The sequence below is a fragment of the Leptosomus discolor genome, chromosome 5 (genome assembly GCF_034619465.1).
Source record: "Leptosomus discolor isolate bLepDis1 chromosome 5, bLepDis1.hap2, whole genome shotgun sequence".
Taxonomy (NCBI): Eukaryota; Metazoa; Chordata; class Aves; order Leptosomiformes; family Leptosomidae; genus Leptosomus; species Leptosomus discolor.
Window position 1 is genome coordinate 74,115,925 of NC_141395.1, and position 19,995 is coordinate 74,135,919.

At 41.4% G+C, this 19,995-nt stretch overlaps 1 protein-coding gene across 2 annotated transcripts in view; it reads left to right on the forward strand.

The window, feature by feature from the left end:
* The window catches only part of TRAPPC9 (trafficking protein particle complex subunit 9), a 502,283-nt gene that overhangs the window by 18,365 nt on the left and 463,923 nt on the right, over positions 1–19,995 (forward strand). For both annotated transcript variants that reach the window (XM_086465055.1, XM_086465056.1), the window contains 5 exons: positions 489–515; positions 1,903–2,024; positions 4,332–4,457; positions 15,062–15,278; positions 17,847–17,990. In XM_086465055.1, coding sequence (XP_086321181.1) covers positions 489–515; positions 1,903–2,024; positions 4,332–4,457; positions 15,062–15,278; positions 17,847–17,990 — 636 coding nt within the window. The remainder of the gene's footprint in view (positions 1–488; positions 516–1,902; positions 2,025–4,331; positions 4,458–15,061; positions 15,279–17,846; positions 17,991–19,995) is intronic.

The window sequence follows — 19,995 nt, forward strand, 5'->3', positions numbered from 1 at the left end:
TGAGTTGGGACACTTGGAATGACTCAATTATTCAGAACATTTGATGGCGTGAAATTAATGGCAATTGAAAGGGATGCAGTTACTTGAAAATGTTATTCTATTGTGTAGGTTAAATGAGCTCCCACAAGGAGATGTAAGAACTGTAGGACCTGATATTAAAATATAATAATTGGATTGTGACAGAAACTTGCTAACTAAAACAAGAATAGAGAAAAAGGACATGGCTTTAAATTATGTACTGAAAATTCTTTGTGTCTGAGAATTCCTTGCAAGTTACAGTATTTTTTACATTTATTTTTTTAAGAAAATGAGACTTCACACATGGTGACTACTTGAATTATATAACTGGTAGTCCTTCAAAGTAGCAGTGATGATCCTAACCTTACAATTTTGTTCGGGCCTGTTGTTAGTTATAAAACATTATAAGAGCTTATTTTGTTGGCTATATTTAAGGCTGAAAAAAAAATGATTTTTGTTCCTCCTTTTAGGGGCACAAGAAGTTCTCATTGATCCAGGTACATTATTTTCGTGCATGTTTCCAAAGTCTTATTACTTGCATATATTTTGCATTTGTCTAGATAGTTACTGCCACTTGCCAAAACTAATAGTGATTCCCGATGCTTCAGATTTCGGCTATAAATCTGGAGGAAGCAAAGAGACTAAAGGGTAGTTGGCACAAAATAAATGATGTAGTTCCATGATTGTGTCCCTGTAAATTCTAATCAAGATTGTTTTTTTCTCATGAGTAGTGAGGATTTAAAATTATTTTGTTAACTAACTAACTAACCAGAATGGTTGTTTGTAGTCTTGTAGTGTCATGGTACTCTTTCGATCATTACTAACATAGATTTTGCACTTTCATAAAAAACCCTAAAGTGTTAATCTAAAATGTGCTCGGTATGATTCTTTAGGGTTGATAAACATGTAAAAAAGTCACTTTAGCATTTGAGCATGTAAAGTAGTGTATTTCTGAATATATAGAGGGAATGGAAAGTATCTTTCACAGTAGTTTTTAACTGTCGATTGAGGGTTGGGTCCAGCTCAAACACAAAGATTTCTTTGCCATCTTAGTAGAGAAACCTCTTGGAGAAATTAATTATTGTATAGTCCTACAGATTCAGTAACATATAAAAAGAGATAGAGCCTTGCCAGACCTTTGTATGTTTTCAATTTTGTTAACTCTGCAATGAAATTAAATTCTAGAAAGAAAAGCTTCGTGTTCTCTGTAATACCTAAGATTTCCCTGGCTTTGATTTCAGATTCTTATCCTTTATGTATGTAAAGACTCTTTCTGTCTCTCACCTTCTTTCTTATGTAAGAAAAGCAATTTCTTACTGTTTTTTTCTGAGCCTCCGGTAACTTTCTTTTAATGTGGAAGGCTCGGATTTCGTGGCCTTTGTTCCAATGTAACACTCAGTTTTCTGTGATTAGGTAAAGGGAAGAAAAGTGCTTGTTTTAAGTGATTGGAGGAGAAAGGTCACTGTTCTAATAATTAGTTTATTAAAAAAACGCACTTTTCCTTAGGTGTGCTTTAGGAATATAATTTTTAAGTAGAACAAGGAATAACTCAAAGATAAAAATTGCATATTTAGATGTGGCCGTAATCTAATTTTAGCTAGATAATATTTTATTCATAGTCTGAATATTCAGATAAGTATAAAAGAGTATGAATGTATTTGGTTTTTACTAAGTGAAAGTTTATTGCCTGTTTGCTGGTTTATGATTGGATCAATTTTTCACTTGTACACATTAAAATATCGTAGTAAAAGGGGACTAGTGTTTTCTAGGTAGGGCAATTATTGTATGCTTCGGTCAAACCTGCAGCATATACTAGTTTTCTTCTTAGATATTTAGTATTTGCTAAAAGTCCTTCTGCTCATTTCTTACCCTGTTCTGTTTTAGGTGCGCTGACCTCGAATGGTATCAATGCAGATACCAGTGCTGAGATAGGACGTGCCAAGAATTGCCTGAGTCCTGAAGACATCATAGATAAATATAAAGAAGCCATTTCTTACTATGGCAAGGTAATCTGACTTGTTTTTAAGAAACTTCACTGAAATTCTTGTGAATAGTGAAGTTTTGTGGGTTTGGTTTCAGAAGATCTTCTAAAGCAAGTGCAATCAAATTTGTAAAACATGATAATGGGAGAAATAGGAATAACTTATACTGCTGAGCTAAGTGCTTGGTTTAGAGTCTGGGAGTCTCTGAACTTGGGTCAAAGACAACACCTAAACCAGCAGTGTGCTGTTTGCTGTGCCTGCGAGTACCTGGAGGTTTTGGATGGTCGTGTATTTTTAAAGCACTCTAAGCAGAAGTGTTAGATACTTGAACATTTATTAACTATTACATACGTTTATGGTCCTTAATACGTACATCATCCATTCCAGTGATGCTTTTATGCGTTGTGTAAGGCGAATGCTTACTGACTGTGCCTGCTGGGGTGATCTCTGGGGCATCTGCTGCTGATGGGTACCATTTCCCAGGGTTGCTCAGGGAGGCTGGTGTTTAGAGCATGTGGAGAGGCAGGGGGCTGTGGGGGAGAGATGGGAAGGACAAGCATTAAGAATAGAAGAGAATTTAGAAAAAGTAAACAGTTTTCAGCTCTACTGGAGCATTTATTTAGATTTTTGTGCAAATGCTCAGAGTGTAGGATAGCAAGGTAGCTTAATGTTTGCATTCATAATATGAAAAGAAAAAATGATTTCATACTGTCACAGTAGTGGCTCAATATCCGTATCAACATTAAAGGTTAATTTAATTGTATTGCAGTGTAGTTAGTTATGCTTTAATCACTTTTTAATTCCGCTATCTTTCTTGTTTGATGTTGAAAGTATCTTTAGAGTAAGCTATGTAAATATGATGTGGCATTTCCATGCCTGTGTTGAAGGGAGACTCTCCAAGTGAAACAAGATAAATTGTGTGCATGGGGTAATTTATGATCAGGAGCAATAAAAGGTGATAGTTTTGGGGATAGTTTCAGACAAATTTGAATCCATCAATGTAACAATAATTCTCAAGTACATATTCAGCTTTTTATGTTACCTTAAGGGTAAGTTGCTCATCTGGAAAGAGTATGATTTCATTAGAATTATAAAATTATTGGACTTGCTTGGACTTAGGGCAGGATATTTATTATAAATTATTATAATAATACACATTATGCGCTCAGCACATAATAACTGTGCCTCACTGCAGCTTCACTTGTAAATAACGAAGAGTTTGTCTTTGGACTGTTCTGTAACTGTTCAAAACAAGCATGGTTGGCTTTTGTCTGTTTAAGACCTACAGATGGAGTAACTCCTAGCTGTAATGCTGAAGGAGCAGCACTTCCTACATATTTTTTATGTTATCACTGAGCTTCAGAAGCGTTTGTAGCATCTTCTAAAATGGATTCAACCTCCAATGATTTGTTTTTGCTGATATAAATGCACAGGAGAGGAACACGTAACTGCTTTGGTGGAGTAACTCTTGCATTTTGTTCTGAGCTTCATTTTTCCAATTAGATTTCAAACGTGATAAATACCTGAAGAGAGTTTAACTTTAACTTTATCAGGAGTTAGGCCAACTCAAATATCCAATGTCAGTATTGTTTGAGAAAATAACTAGATCAGATTGTTTGTCTTGAAAATTGCCTCTGTGTGTTGTCCAAGGTCAGACATTGTCTCCTGCCTTTCTTAAGAAAGCTAAATAACCAAAACAGTCATTTACAAAAAATACTTTGTAAGTAGATGCTAGAAAACTTGGAATGGTTTGTAATTCACTTGTCATCAGTGATACTGTTTCAACTAAAGAGAAAATTGATGTGATAAAACTAAAGTTCTGTTACTACAGCTTCCTGTGCTGTGTAGCGTATTTTGTAATAAGTAGAAAATGCAAAATGAATTCTTTGCTTATTGTGATAGAACAGTTTTGGGTAGTGATGAATTACTGTAAAACTGACCTTTTTGCTTACATAGCTATTACACTGTGAAGGTAGAATTAATGTCTTTGTTGCGGACACACCACTCACACCCGCTATCTATATGAGGTTATCGAAAATGATACTAATATTCCCAACTTTTCTCCTTGTCTGAACTCTCAGACTGAAGCTGTGCTGTTTCTCAAAATAAGAAGAGTGAGTGAAGAGGCTGAAAACCATTGTTTTGCATAATAATGTTTTAGATGACACCTTAATTTTCACTTGGGCATGTGTTGATAATTAACAGTATAATCACTAGCATTAAGAAATCTCTGGGTTTGGAAGATGTGACAGCTGGTTTATGTGTTGAGCAGAAATACTTATCTAACAAGTGCAATACTTCAATATTGTGTTCATTTTCTCCCTCTTCAAGTACAAGAATGCTGGTGTGATTGAACTGGAAGCCTGCGTGAAGGCAGTGAGAGTCCTTGCAATACAGAAAAGGAGCATGGAAGCCTCTGAGTTTCTTCAGAATGCAGTTTATATCAACCTTCGTCAGGTTGGTGCAGAAAGTCCGGTTATTTTTCTCTTTTTGTTTGAGAGATGATACTGAAGTGTGAAAGTTAATTAGATTTGGGAGATTGCAGTTTATTTTGTGTATCGCTACCTTCCTTCTCACTAAGACTTGACTTCTGAGGATTTTCACATCTATGAGTCTGGCTTAAAAGGTGTTCAGAGTTCATCTAAAAACATGAGGACTTAGTTGGAGATTAAAGACACTATTGGTTATTCTCCCTTGTGAAGGAAAAAAAAATCATATTTGTAGATGTTGTGCTAGGGAAAAATAGCTGCTTGGGACAGACCTGCAATAGTTTTTTTCCTTGATTCTGTCTTGTTCAACAACACTGTGAGCAAATCAGGAATGGCCTGTTGCAAAGTGAGCTTAAGAGTCTGACTGGTGTTGTTGATCAGTTGAATTTTTGTTGTGTAGCACGAAGTCTTGGTGAGGCCAAATCGGAAAGGAATTCAGAGGAGAAAATCAAGATTTGGAACAGTGAGGAAAAATGCTCAGTACCACCACAGAACAAGACTAACACTTCATCAGTGTCTCAAGCTTGGTGTCACTGGTTACAGAGAGGCTGCTGTGGTTCACAGAATCACAGAATGGCAGGGGTTGGCAGGCATCTCTGGAGATCTAGTCCAACACCCGTGCCAGAGCAGGTTCACCTAGAGTAGGTTACACAGGACAGAGTCCAGGTGGGTTTTGAATGTCTCCAGGGATGGAGACTCCACAACCTCCCTGGGCAGCCTGTTCCAGTGCTCTGTCACCCTCCATGTAAAGAAGATTTTCCTCATGTTGAGGTGGAATTTCCTGTGTTCGAGTTTGTGCCTGTTGCCCCTTGTCCTGTCACTGGGCACCACTGAAAAGAGCCTGGCCCCATCCTCTTGACACCCACTCTGTAGATATTTATAAGTGTTGATAAGGTCCCCTCTCAGTCTTCTCTTCTTCAGGCTAAAGAGCCTGAGGTCTCTCAGCCTTTCCTCGTAGAAGAGATGCTCCAGTCCCCTCATCATCTTAGCAGCCCTCTGCTGTACCCTCTCCAGTAGTTCCCTGTCCCTCTTGAAGTGGGGGGCCCAGAACTTGGACACAGCACTCCAGATGTGGCCTCACCAGGGCAGAGTAGAGGGGGAGGAGAACCTCCCTCCACCTGCTGGCCACACTCTTCACCCCAGGCTACAATTCGCTGCCTTGGCCACAAAAGCACATTGCTGGCTCCTGATCCACTTGTTGTCTACCAGGACTCCCAGGTCCTTCTCTGCAGAGCTGCCTTCCAGCAGGTCAACCCTGAGCCTGTACTGGTGTGTGGGGTTATTCCTTCCCAGGTGCAGGACCCTACACTTGCCCTTGGTGAACCTCATTAGGTTCCTCTCTGCCCAGCTCTCCAGCCTGTCCAGGTCTCGCTGAATGGCAGCACAGCCTTCTGGCGTGTCAGCCACTCCTCCCAGTTTTGTATCATCAGCAAGCTTGCTGAGGGTGCGCTCTGTCCCTTCATCTAGGCCGTTTATGAATATGTTGAGTAAGACCAGACCCAGTACTGACCCCTGAGGAACACCACTAGGTACAAGCCTCCAGCTGGACTCAGCACCACTGCTCCCAACCCTCTGAGCTCTGTCCTTCACCCAGTTCTCAATCCACTTCACTGTCCACTTGTCTATCCCACACTTCGTAAGCTTACCTATGAGGATGTGATGGGAGACAGTGTCAAAAGCCTTGCTGAAGTCAAGGTAGACAACATCCACTGCTCTCGCCTCATCCACCCAGCCAGTCATGCCATCGTAGAAGGCTACCAGATTGGTCAGGCACTATTTCCTCTTGGTGAATCCATGCTGACTACTCCTGATAATCTTCTTTTCCTCTGTGTGCTTGGAGATAACAGCCAGAATGAGCTGTTCCATCACCTTTCCAGGAATGGAGGTGAGGTTGACTGGTCTGTAGTTCCCCAAATCCTCCGTCTTGCCCTTTTTGCAGACTGCAGTGAGACTGGGTTTCCTCCAGCCTTCAGGCATCTCTCCTGTCCTCCATGACTTGTCAAAGATGAGGGAGAGCAGCTTAGCAATAACATCTGCCAGCTCCCTCGGCACTCTTGGGGGCATCTCACTGGGGCCTGTGGATTTGTGAGTGTCCAGTCTGGCTAAGAGATCCCTAACCCAATCCTCCTTGACCAAAGGATAGTCTTCCTTCCTCCAGACTTCATCTCCTACCTCCAGGATCTGGGATTCCTGAGGACCAGCCTTAGCTGTAAAGGCTGAGGCAAAGGCGACATTCAGTAACTCTGCCTTCTTTGTATCCTCTGTCAGCCGGATACCTGCCCCGTTCAGCAGGGGGCCCACATTTTCCATGGTCTTCCTTTTCCTACTGATGTATTTGAAGAATCCCTCCTTATTGTCTTTGACGTCCCTAGCCAGGCTTAATTCCAAACAGGCCTTAGCCTTCCTTGTTGCAGCCCTCCATACTCTGATAATATTTCTATATTCCTCCCAAGTGGCCAGTCTCTTTTCCTACATGTTGTAAACTTCCTTCTTCCCTTTGAGTGTTTCCAGGAGCAACTTGCAGGCCTTCTGCCTCCTTTGTTTGATTTCTTCCTCATAGGGATGCGTCAGTTTTGGGCTTGGAGGAAGTGGTGCTTGAATAGCAACCAGCTCTCTTGGGCCCCCCTACCTTCTAGAACCCTAGCCCAAAGGATTTCTCCAAGTAGGACTTTGAAGTTGCTAAAGTTTGCTCTCTTGTAGTCCAGGGTCGCAATCCTGCATACTGTCCTGCTTGTTCCACGCAGGATCCTGAACTCCACTGTCTTGTGGTCACTACAGCCAAGGCTGCCCCCAACCTTCACATCCCCAACCGGTCCTTCTTTGTTTGTTAGCACAAAGTCCAGCAGCGCACATCTCCACGTTGGTTCCTCCACCATCTGAGTCATAAAGTTATCAATGTTTTGCAGGAACCTCTTGGGCTGTGGGTGCTTGACTCCGTTACTTTTCCAGCAAATATCAGGGTGGCTGAAGTCACCCATGAGAACTAGGGCCCATGACTGAGGCTGCTTCCAGCTTTTTGTAGAAGGCTTCGTTTACCTCCTCATCCTGATCAGGTGGCCTATAGTAAACACCCACAACAGTGTCTCTCATATTAGCCTGCCCCCTAATTCTTGCCCACAAATGCTCAATCACTTGTCATCCCCCACCATAGGCAAAGCTCAATAAGTTCTAGGTGCTTGCTCACATAAAGAGCAACTCCCCCACCTCGCCTAGTTGGCCTGTCATTCCTGCAGAGTACATGGCCATCCATGACAGCATTCCAGTCATGTGAGCTGTCCCACCATGTCTCAGTAACCACCATGAGATCATGGCCCTGTGACCGCACACAGATCTCCAGCTCTTCCTGATTGTTCCCCATGCTGTGTGCATTGGTGTGTAAGCATTGAGGGAGCTGAGCTTACAGATTTCACCCTTGAGGGGTGGTAGGCCTTTTGGTACTCACAAATACTAGTATGCTGCCCCGGGAGTACTAAGCTATTATCCCCAGGTGCCTCTCTGGCTGGCAGGCCCAGATACATCCCCATCCCCCTTTGAATCTAGTTTAAAGCTCTCTCAATGAATCCCCTTCCTTCTATAAGTTAAGTTTCTCCCATCTGTTGACAGCTGGTCTGGCGTCTTGTAGATCAATCCATGATCAAAGAACCTGAAGTCCTGCTGGCGACACTAGGCATTCATCTGTTGGCTCTTCCCGTTTACCACCTCATCATTCCCCACAACTGGAGGCATAGAGGAGGACACGACTTGTGCTCCTGATCCTTTGATCAGTTGTCCCAGGGCCCTGAAATCTTTCTTCATTGCCCTTGGACTTCTCGCGACTTCATCACTGCCTACCTGAAATATCAAAAGGGGGTAGTAATCTGAGGGCCTTACTAGGGAAGGAAGCTTCATCTTTACATCCTTAACTTGGGCCCCAGGTAGGCAGCAGACTTCCCTAAAAGAAAGAATTCTTAAAAAACTGTTAGGTTTCTTACTGTTTTTCCTTTTTTTTTGCGTGTTACATCTTGATAAGACCAACAGTTTTAAGTCCGTGCCATTGAGCTTATTAAGTCCAGATGGGGACAGCAAATTTATGAGAGAGGTAGAATACGTCATCATTTGCAGAGAATCCTTTCTGTGTAGTCAATTTTCTAACCCAACATAAATGAGTAATTAATTGATACGCTATCATAAAAATCATCAGTTCTGTTGCACAGTATCTCGACTGCTGTAATCCTTGCAGTGCTAAGGGCCTTCTGTTTGGTTCTGTAGTCTGTCTTTCACTGGCGGCTCTGTAGCCTTTCACGTAAGCTGCTGTGGCAGTGTTTTTCCCTTGTTGCTCTTGTGCTGTTATTCTTGTGGCCTTCAAACTCCAGTGTTGTTATGTTGTTTTTCTTACGGAAGCAATTACTGACATGGTGGGAATCACCCCTTCTCCTCCCTGACACCACTGATGCTGCAACTTTCAATTTATAAGACTTTGTGAATGGCAAAGTACGTAAGTAATTTAAATAGCTGATAAGTATTACCTAATAATACAGAAGCAGGAAGCTTGGCAACTAGTCAGCATGTGACACGTGCCTTGATGAAAGCCTGCCCCAGCCAGCTCTAGTAGCGTCCCAAATAGAAACACCTAAGTTTGGGTGGGTCCTGATGAAACGCATGTAGTGAAAAAGCGTGGTGAGAAGGCATCATCGTTTTTGTCATGTGCTGTGTTGGAGAGAACCAGAGAAGGGTGTTCTGGAGGCCCCACTGCTTTTCTTCCTAGCTGGCTGGTCTTTTTCTCTCTGCCTTTTTTTTTTTTTTTTTTTTTTCTCTAAAGGAACTTTTGAACTTGATCTATGCCATCAGCTATTGACCCTGCAAATAAATCTTTGTGCATGTAAAGCATGCACACTGAGAGTGTGCATTGTTGTGCTACAGAAAACATGTTCTATAGATGCCAGATCTCCCATTGTCTGGAAAACCTTGAAGTAAAAATCAGGTATATTGTGTGTTTTCGTTGTCGCTCAGAGTTTAGGGAGTTAATGCAGATATCATCTAGTAACCTTCAGCGAAGTGTTTCACACCATTCCCCACAGCTGCCTTCTGAAGAAGCTGGCAAGATACAGACTGGGTGAGTGGTCTGTGAGATGGGTAGGAAATTGGCTAACAGACTGTGCTCAGAGGGTGGTGATCACTGATTTTGACTCAGGCTTGACAGCCTGTCACAAGTGTGGTCCCCCAGGGATGGATCCTGGACCCCACACTGTTCAACAACTTCAGAAGTGACCTGGATGATGGGATTGATGGTGACACCAAACTGGGTGGTGTGGTGGACACATCAGAAGGGAGAGTGTGGGTGGTTTGAGCCCACCCAGCTGGCAGCAAAGCACCATGCAGCCGCTCGCTCACCCTTACCTAGACTCAAGGGTCAAGACACAGGACAGGGAGGGCTCACTCACCGGTTATGGTCATGGGCAAAAGGCAGGCTCAACTTGGGGATAACAACATCAATTTAATGAACAGCCACCACCATCAAGGATAATGAGAAATACAGACAGATCTTAAAATCAACACACCTTCTCCCCCCTGCCCCCACCCTGGAACACCTCTCCGCTCTTCCCGCGCTCAGCTCTGCTCCCTCTTCCCCCCCAGCAGCGCAGAGACAGGGAATGGGGGTCACAGTCCATCCGGCACAAGGTGTCTCTGCTGCTCCTTCCCCCTCAGGGAGAGGGGCCCTTGCAGCCCTCCCCTGCCCCACCGCGGGGTCCCTCTCCCGGCAGACATTCCTCCACCCACTGCCCCACCGCGGGGTCCCTCTCCCGGCAGACATTCCTCCACCCACTGCCCCAACGCGAGTCCTTCCCGCGGGGCCGCAGCTCCCCAGAACCCCCCAGCGCGGGTCCCTCCCGGGGCTGCCGCCCTCCTACTGACGGGCGGCTCCAGCGCGGGCTGCCTCGGAGCCATGGCTGCTTTGGGCCCGGGCCCTGCTCCTCCGGCCTGGGGCCCTCCGCGGGCTGCAGGGCAACCTCTGCGCCACCGCTGACCTGCAGGGGCTCGGCTGCCACCCCACCATAGGCTGCAGGGGAATCCTCTGTTTCCCTTCTCCTTCCTCACTGACCTGGGTGTCTGCAGGGTTACTTCTCTCACATCCCCCTTCTTTGCTCACCATCAAAGAACTATGAACAAAGAACTCAATAGCAGGTTATTTCACTCTTAAATACAGTTATTTGCAGAGGTGCTGGTTGGCCTGGCCTTTGCCAGAGACGGCTCCAAAATTAGATCCAGGGGAGCTTCTCAAAGCCTCTTACAGGAGCCACCTCTGTAGCCCCCTCCCCTGCTACCAAAACCCCCCCAGATGCCAGACCACCACAGAGCCATTTTACAGAGAGACCTGGACAGGCTGGCCCAGTGGGCTACCAAGAAGTGTGTGAGGTTTAACAGAGATGAGTGCAAGGTCCTGCACCTGGGATGACATAGCCAAATTGCCCAGTACAGGCTAGGATCTGTGTGGCTGGGGAGCAGCCTTGCTGAAAGGGACCTGGGGGTCCTGGTGGACAACCAGCTGAAAAGGAGTCAGCAGCGCACTGCTGCAGCAACAAAGGCAGATCGGATCCTGGGCTGCATCCGCAGGGGCATTGCTAGCAGAGACAGAGATGTGATCATCCCACTCTGCTCAGCCCTTGTCAGGCCGCACCTGGAGTACTGTGTCCAGTTCTGGTCCTCACAGTTTGAGAAAGACATGGAGAGACTGGAGGGAGGGACCAAAGGGGGGCCATGAAGGTGATCAAGGGGCTGGAGAAACTGCCCCATGAGGAAGTTAAGACTGAAGGAGTTTGGTTTCTTCTCACTGGAGAAGAGCTGGCTCAGCAGGGGACTTCATCACAGTATTCCAGTACTTAAAGGGTGGCTGCAAAGAGGACGGAGGCTCTTTCCTCCCAAGGAGCCACATGAAGTTGACAAAGGGTAGTGGGTACAAGCTGCATTGGGAGAGGTTTTATTGCAATGTAAGAAAGAAAAGTTTTTTACAGTGAGAACAATCATTCACTGGAACAACCTTCCCAGGGATGTGGAGTCTGCATTGCTGGAGCTTTTCCAGATGAGATTGGATGGGGTGCTAGATGATCTCCTCTGGTCTCCCTTTCCCGCAGAAGGTTGCGCCAGAGGACCTTTCAAGGTTCCTTCCAACCTTGGCTGTTCGGGGGCGATTCTGTATCGCTGAGTATAACTGTATTGTCTGCACAACACGGGAGATCACACTAGATGACGATGGTTCTCAGTAGATGTGTTCTAGAAAAAAAGATATGTTAAAATGGGTACTAAGGTGGACAATCGTTTTCCTTCTCAAGTGATGTTTGTATTCACTGATTTTTATTTTTTTTTTTTTTAAATTAAATGTATTAATAGTTTGGATTGGGTCTTTTCCACTGAATCTGCTGTACCTTGTATAGCTAATGGTCACTTCCTCAGTTCCTGATGTCATCTGTATCTGCAGTTATTATTATGTCACTTTAGAAGTTCAGTATATGGTTGCTTTAAAAAATGACCAGACTGACACCTTGACAGTATTGATTATCTGGGCATTGAGGCCCACTGCTGAGCTGTGAACCATTCTTTACCTTTATTGATTTCAGTTAAGGATGACATTCATCTAGCTTGTAACTGCACACGTCTACTGTTTTGGCACTTTCTTGTGTGGAAGTGTTTCTAGAAAGCATTATTATGGCAAATGTGAGTAAGATAATCTTTACAGTGTTGGGAAATGTATTTTCCATAAAGAGATGTATGGCAGGGAACTACATTTACAGCTCTTCAAGATGTACTGTGTACAGCATGGAAGCACCAAATAGTCATATTTATAATTTGAACTAACTGAAAGAAGGAGTCATCCTGTGATAGGTTAGGGAAACAAACTGTAGGACAGTGTCTTTCTCTTGCAGGTAGACAGAACATCAGCACAACCAGTATTAGCAGAAAAAACACCTCGCAGGATAGAGTGTATGCCTCTGATAAACAGCGAAACCAGTTTCTCTCCATATATTCAATCTCCTACCTAGTAACAGTCTAGTAACATTATGTAATTGGTGTTTTCTGCTTATAGGAGAGCTGGAGGGTAATAAGACTTACCTTTGAATCCAGTTATGAGGAAGAAACTGTAATATCTAGTTACAAAGAAAGTGGGATCATAGAATTTTAATATAGTAAGGAATAATTAAAAAACAAATTGAAAGCTACCCTCTTGACAGCCTGTCTTAAAACAGGCCTGTGAAAGAACTGGCTCAGTTGCCTGAACTACAGCCTTTATGGGTGCACTTGCCCGCTCTGTCCTAACAGTGAAATGAAAGTAACCCGGTAAGAGCCGGGCTTCAGGTGCTGGCGCTTTGCAGCTGCTTCGTGGCCTTGAGCTTCTTTAAACTGGGGAGGTCCTAGAAGATGTTGGTGAGCGCTGCACTCCTGGCTTGTGGATTTCTGATACAGGCCAGGATGCTGTTGGCCTTCTTGGCCACCTGGGCACGCTGCTGGCTCGTGTTCAGCCAGCTGTCGACCAGCACCCCCAGGCACCTTTCCAGCCACTCATCCCCAAGCCTGTAGCACTGCATGGGGTTGTTGTGACCCAAGTGCAGGACCCAGCACTTGGCCTTGTTGAACCTCTTACAATCAGCCTTGGCAACAAGTTAGGTAGCAGTGCTTGAAAACTTACTCTGATATGACAAAAATAAAACTTTTTGAGAATCTGTTGCCTCTCTTGGTAGTTGTTTCAGTTATTAGTGACCACTCATGTCTACCTGGATAGCATGACACTGTCTTTTCTCGTCTTAAAAATTCATGTTCCATAGGCGTGTGAACATTGACAATATTATATATTTGATAAATAGCCTTTGATAGTTTGGGATTTTTTAAGCTTTTTTAACTTCAGTACACGCTTATACTGTTTTTCAGCTCTGCTGCCATAGGGTTTTACTGTGCTAACTTTTTAAAAATGACATTAGTGGGGAAAAAAAGAGAAAAAAAAAAAAGTGGGGCTGCTTTTTTTCTGCTGGAATACATAACCTTAATCTGACACCTCATGTTCTTTCTGAAGGATAGCTTTTGGCCATGCTGTGATAAACTGGTTTAAAATTGTTCTGTATTTTCTTTTTGAGCCTCGTGTTCTTTCCAGCTGCATTGATTCATGGAAGTTTTCAGCTTGGTGCAATTGCCTTTTTACAGCTCTTGTTCCAGGGATGGGCGGTATTTTTGCATTGGGCATTGTCTTGTGTTGTCAGTTCTGAGGGAAATAGCAACTTCAGCCTCAAAAATTGCCTGAAACTTTCTAAAATGATTTGCTAGTCTACCTGTCTGTGTCTCTTCATATCCTGAAGTACTTAGATTTGAACTATCAGATAAGGTCATGGTGCCTTCTGAAAACACTAGGCAGCTTTGAGGTCTCTCGTATCCCTATGTCCAAATTAGAAGTGACTTTTGAATGCGGACTACTTTTTTGTAATTATGTTGGGATTTAAGTGACTGAAAGATGTTTTGAAGCTTAATTTATAAGACCTAAGTATTTCTGTTGAAGTTAACCAGTGCGGCTAGCATCTTCTTTTGACTTTCCATGACTTTATCTGTAATTTAAACGCACAGAATTGACTGATTGATACTTTCGGTTTTGAAGAATGAGTTGCAGAAATGCTGTTTCTGTCCTTCAGTGATTTTTTTGTATGAAGTTTGTCATTTTAAACGCCTTTGCAAAAACGTGTTAGCAGCTTCAGAATAACCTAAAAATACTTTCTGTTGCTTTTGCTTGTGCGTGCCAGGTACTGTGCACTAGGTGTCAGCATTTGTCCACTTTCCGAACTCAATATTGCTTGTTACTAGGATGGAGACTTGGAAGTAGTCGGTGGCTTCGAGTTTCTGTGGCAGTTTCTTCTTGGCTGTCTGATTTCAAAGCAAAATTGTCACTCAAAGCAGAGGGGAAGGGATGGTTACTTGGGACTTGTGCCAATGTATTGATAAGCTAAAGAAGCACATGCTGGTGGTTACTCATCAAGTTTGTCTCAACTTTAAGCCTAATGGGGCTTAATCTATCACTAAATTTTTCCTTCCTAGTTGGCAGACTGCATATGTATCGTATTGTGGAATGAAAATTTTGTGGTTTACAAGATCAGGGACATACAGAAATGGAGACAGTAGTTTCTTTGGTTTCATAGCCTGAGATTTCAAGATTAATAATTAGATTTAATCTTAAAGGGATGAAAATGTTTAACTTGGTAGATCAATAGATTTTGAAAGTGGTATGTTTTTGTGTTCTTATTACGCACATACCATGTTGAATGTCTTCCATAAAATGTGGAGCTGTTAAGCTGTTATTGCCTGTTTTGACTCTTCACTTGTTAGTGCTACGGACAAAGTTGATCAAGAACTCTGCTTTTCTTAGCTGTGGAACTTGAAGCAAGCTTAAGTTTTCTTGGCAGCAAAAGCTGTCGTGACTGGCTATATGCAAAATCACTGGCCTTCTGTAGTGTTGCAGATAAGTCTACTACATTTTTTTCCTCCTATTTTTTTTAAATGCAGATATATGCTTTAAAATTTTGATTAAAACCAATCCATTTCTCTTTTCCTTTTAAATTTCAGCTTTCAGAAGAAGAAAAAATTCAGCGTTACAGCATTCTTTCTGAGCTGTATGAACGAATTGGTTTTCACCGAAAGTCCGCTTTTTTCAAGCGTATAGCAGCAATGCAGTGCGCTGCCCCCAGCATCCCAGAACCTGGGTGGAGGGCCTGCTACAAACTGCTTTTGGAAACCCTCCCTGGCTATAGCTTATCCTTGGATCCTAAAGATTTCAGCAAAGGTGAGTGTCTCTGGGAAAATATGGATGAACATAGTAGGTCATGCAACTGGCTTTCTGTAACTCTCTCCTTGCGAGACTTCAAATTAAACCAAAATCATTTACCTTTCTGAAACTAATTGCGGCAAATAGAGCAGTTCTTTAATAGTGAACACTTTTTCTTAGTATTGCATTCAATAATTTCAAATTTATGAAAGCCACTGCTGAATGTGTTGCTGTATTCTTGTGTTTGCAGGAAATAATTATGTTTTATTTACAAGAGCTTAATTTTGACTCTCTTTCAAAAATGTGTTTGTTTTTGTTCCTGTACTTCTCGGTACAAAAAAGGGAATATTTTATTTTTGAGTATTTTTTCAATTAAAATGCCTTCAACTTGTTATCAGAAATTGTATTTCTTTTGGTATTTGTTGCTGTTTTGATCTTTTAATGACACAAAGATTCTTTTACTTTTTTTATATAGGCACACATACGTACATATAATGTGATTATATCTGTATCTGTAGGGTCAAGTATGTCACACTTTTCCACAAATTAGATCAGAGTGATGTTATCTGCAAGACTAGCATTTGGTTAAGACATTTCAACAGATTTTAGATGCTATATATCATTTGAATTACTGTTTTATTGCATCTATTAAAAACCAAAGGAAAAATAGTCAGTAAGAACAAATGCCAGTTCTTGTAGCTGTTAAATACTGTGTTCACTTTTTGCAAGTTATGTGCTGTTTGCTGCCCTTCCTGAGGTAAGCTATGTTTCAGCAATTTTGTCAATGTTATCTGAACCTGTATATAAAATAATAATTTAAAAAGTTGTCTTCATTTCAATACACTGTGCTGCATTTTTCCTCTAAAGGAAGAGACAGCTACTGTGCTGCTTGGGAACTCCTTTTGAGTAAACCTTTCCACATTGCCCCAAAACTTGCATTCTTTTGTACAGCAGTATTTTTGGGGACTACTCGCTAAATGTTGTAGCTGTAGGAGAGGAGCAGCAAGCAACAGGCTGAGCGTATGTTGGTGGAAAGAAGGTGGAGTTCACCAGTACGAAAACTCTGAACTGGTTTAAATAAGATTGAGCAACAGCTGGTATATTCTTCTCCCTTTTGTGAGAGTACATTGACTATTGTTGGGATTTCAGTTTGATTTTTGTCTTGTGAGGTCAGTTGTTTCTGTCTATGCTACGTCACTTAGCCATTGAAATAATGGCACTATCTAGGCACTTCAGTCAAGGGAGAATATGGAGAAACTCATCTGATGAGCCACTAGGTGATAGTTCCCAAGCTCTCTTAGCTCTGTTGATGAAACAGGCATGTAGACATCCCCTATACGTGTGGATGGTTAGTTTTTTTTTTTTTAAAACTGGTGTGATTTTAACAGTCACTGAAAGAAATGGTATGTGAGAGGAGGCATAAAATGCCATGTGGACTAGACACAAAGATGCAAGGAGTCTAGGAAGAGGGAATGTGCTAGAAAAAATACGCTGTGGCCTATAATGGAAAAGACGACTGGGATGGGACTGGGTTGGGAGAAAAGCTTGCAGAAGTTCTGCAAGAAGTGGTGATTAAAAAAGAAAAAAAAGTAACATGGTAGCTGTTTTATCTTTCATTTTTACCTTACCTTTATGTTGCACTGAAGTGCTTTGTCAGATTTTACCCCTAAAATGGTTGTTTCAGAGACATCTGAATATCCCTGTAAGCCATAAGAACTACTTGATAAGAACAACATTTTACATAAGAAAAATAATGAGACACTTGTGTGCAAAATATAAACTCTCAGGGTTTGGTTGCAGTAAATATGTCTAGAAAAGTCTGCCAAATGCTGAAGGGTAATATTGGAAGGAAGGCTGTTTAGATGTCTATGAAGTATTGTACGTCTTGGAGTAGTTGTTACTTAAAAATTATTGCTTTTGCTTACTACTAAAAGCAGGTTAAGTTTCATGACGAGTACCGCATATTACATTTTTGAAAGAAAAGTTACATTATGATGGTCTATTTATTGTTACCATAGATACTTTGCAAATATGAAATAATTTATAGACTGAAACTTAGTTTTTAAAGACCGAAAATCAGGAAATGTGGCTCATGTCCTGCAGTTCTATTGCTTTTTGCTGACTTTTAATGGTGAGGAAAGTGCTTGGAGAAAATATCTTTTGCTTAATTTTTAAAGGGGCTGAAGAAGTACTTGATTTGGATAGAAATGAAGTTTTTATGTGCATTCTTATGTGAATTTTTGTTCAGAGAATTAAAAAAATATAAAACTTTAAAGGTTTTATGTATCACTTTGTTTTTACTTCATTGGAAGTGTTAATGTAATTTTCTGAATTCTAATATAAATTTATTAGTCAACAGACAAGCATATAAAACAAAAATTGCCTTCACATTTAAATAGTCAAGGAAACTCAAAGATCCTAATTTTTCTTTGCAGTACAAAGTTTGGCTTTTGTAATTATTGATTCCATTGGGTGATTTTTATAAGTGTCATTAAATTACTGCTTAGTACATAAAGAAAACCAAAACCAATTAGTTTGTGATGAGTTCTAGCTTTAAAAAGTATTAAATGACTGCTTACTTTATAGGGACTCATAGAGGATGGGCTGCAGTACAGATGCGTTTGCTTCATGAACTAGTCTATGCTTCCAGAAGAATGGGCAATCCTGCTCTATGTGTCAGGCATCTGTCTTTCCTTCTCCAGACCATGCTGGATTTTCTTTCTGATCAAGGTATGATTTTTAAAAGAAAGAGATATTTGCACTTTCTTCTGCCCTACAGTCAAACAATGGTGTCTTTGTTTTGAAATGTACTTGGTTTGAGAAGTAGAGGAGAGCACAGAAGTCGGGGAAATCTGTGTATGCATGAGGTGGCTCGTTGATGGTAATCAATTGCCTATACAGTGTTACTAGTTTTAAATGTTAAACACATCTGACCATGATGTGTGGTATCTGAAGTAAAACTTCCGTTTATGTTTTCCATCCATAGATTGATTGCCTCAAGCCTGATGCTTTATTTCCTCTATAAATATTAAGAATATGATCAGAGGGCTTAATTTGCTTGTGGATTAAAAAGAGAAGTGTTATTTAAATCTACTAGCAGCTTTTGTAAGTGCTGTTAATGAAGAGATTGAGAGCACATGAGGTTGAAAATTAAAGTCAGAAAATAAGTGTGTACAGTAGTTCAGACTGAGTCTACCATGAGTTTTCTGATGAAACATTCATACGGTGGATACAGAATTCACCTAAGGGAGCAGGCACGATCCTTGTCTCCATATTTGAGACAAGGAACTTGTAGAAGCTGAACGTGATGGAATTAAACAGTGTTTCGCTGGGATGGTAGGGTTAAGTGTCTGTGGTTTCTTTCAAAAAATTTTTTTAAAAAATTCAGCCATAAATTTCAGTGGGATTTATTAAATTTATCAGTGGAGGACAATGGAATGACTGTGTCTGGATCATTTCTGGAGATGGTGATGATGTGTGTGAGGACCCGTTTGTGGGGGAGGGCCACGCAGCATTTACAAAATCACCAGGAAAAGCAAAAAGTGACAACTGTTAGGTGTGTATTGAGGAAAAACATTTCAGAGGTTTGTTTGTTGCCCAGGTTAATGAGATTGAAGTAGTGGTGAAAGGTTTTGAAAAATGGTTTTGATTGATAGAATGCTAAGTAAAAAGTACATTTTGTTTCAGTTATTCCCTTGTTTATGATAAAGAGGATGGGAGTAGAGTGGTGTAGGTTTTTTTTCTTTTCTCCTTTAGTTATGGCCAAATGTCTTTCCTTGGTGACTTTGCTGGTAGCTTTAGCTCTTTGCCTGCTAGTGAATTCCCTCTATTCAGCGGCTCAAATCAGTAGTGGAGGAAGGAAGGAGAGGAACTGAGAGGAACGGCTAACCTGGAATAAATTACCTTTCTGTCTGTAGATCTTACTTGCTGTCAAAAGGTCCTTGGTTTTTCCAGGACTTTTAATGAAGCTTCGTTGATTTATGTATGGGAAGTTTGGCTAAAGACAAGCTTTTAAGCTCTTCTGCTATGCATGTCCATGTATGATACTGCTAATCCCTAATCCTAAAAACGTTTGAAGTCTTAAAGAGAAGCAACTTTTGTGTTTGTCTTTAGATGTTATGTGTCTGAGTAAAGCTGCCAATTTCATACGACCTATGGTAACTGTGATGTTTAGTGTTTTTGAAAAATCAAACTAAATGTTCTCCAGTGTGTTTGAAAAGTAGCTGAATCTTTTTCTCTTCTTTCCCAAAGACAACCAAAATAGAACTTGTTGTGTTTGAAGTCTTTTATTGATAGCGTGTTGCTCTGACACGGTTAGTGGTGTTCCAAACCAGATAGAGTGTGGATGACAGTGCCAGAAACGTATTTCTGGCTGGTAACTTCTTTGTAATTCTTCTGAGATTGTTATTGTGTGATGTTGTGCAAGAGTCCATTTAGCATAGAAAATTACTTTAAATTTGCAGTTCTTTTTAAGAATATCGGAATATTAGGAAAAAATAAACCAACAAAACCCCTTCAAACTTGCATTGTAGTAAAGGACAAAAGCAAGAGGATTTGAATGTGTAGGATTATGCTACTTACTATTTTAAGTCTGTGAACTGTTTCCCTTGTCTTATGAACTTAAAGTGTTGTAATTAGTATTCTTCTCTGCACATGACTGAAACTTCCAGGTTTTCTTCACCAATAAAAGGTTTAATTGGGAAGCTGAAGTAATGCAGTAGGATTGGAGTTCCAG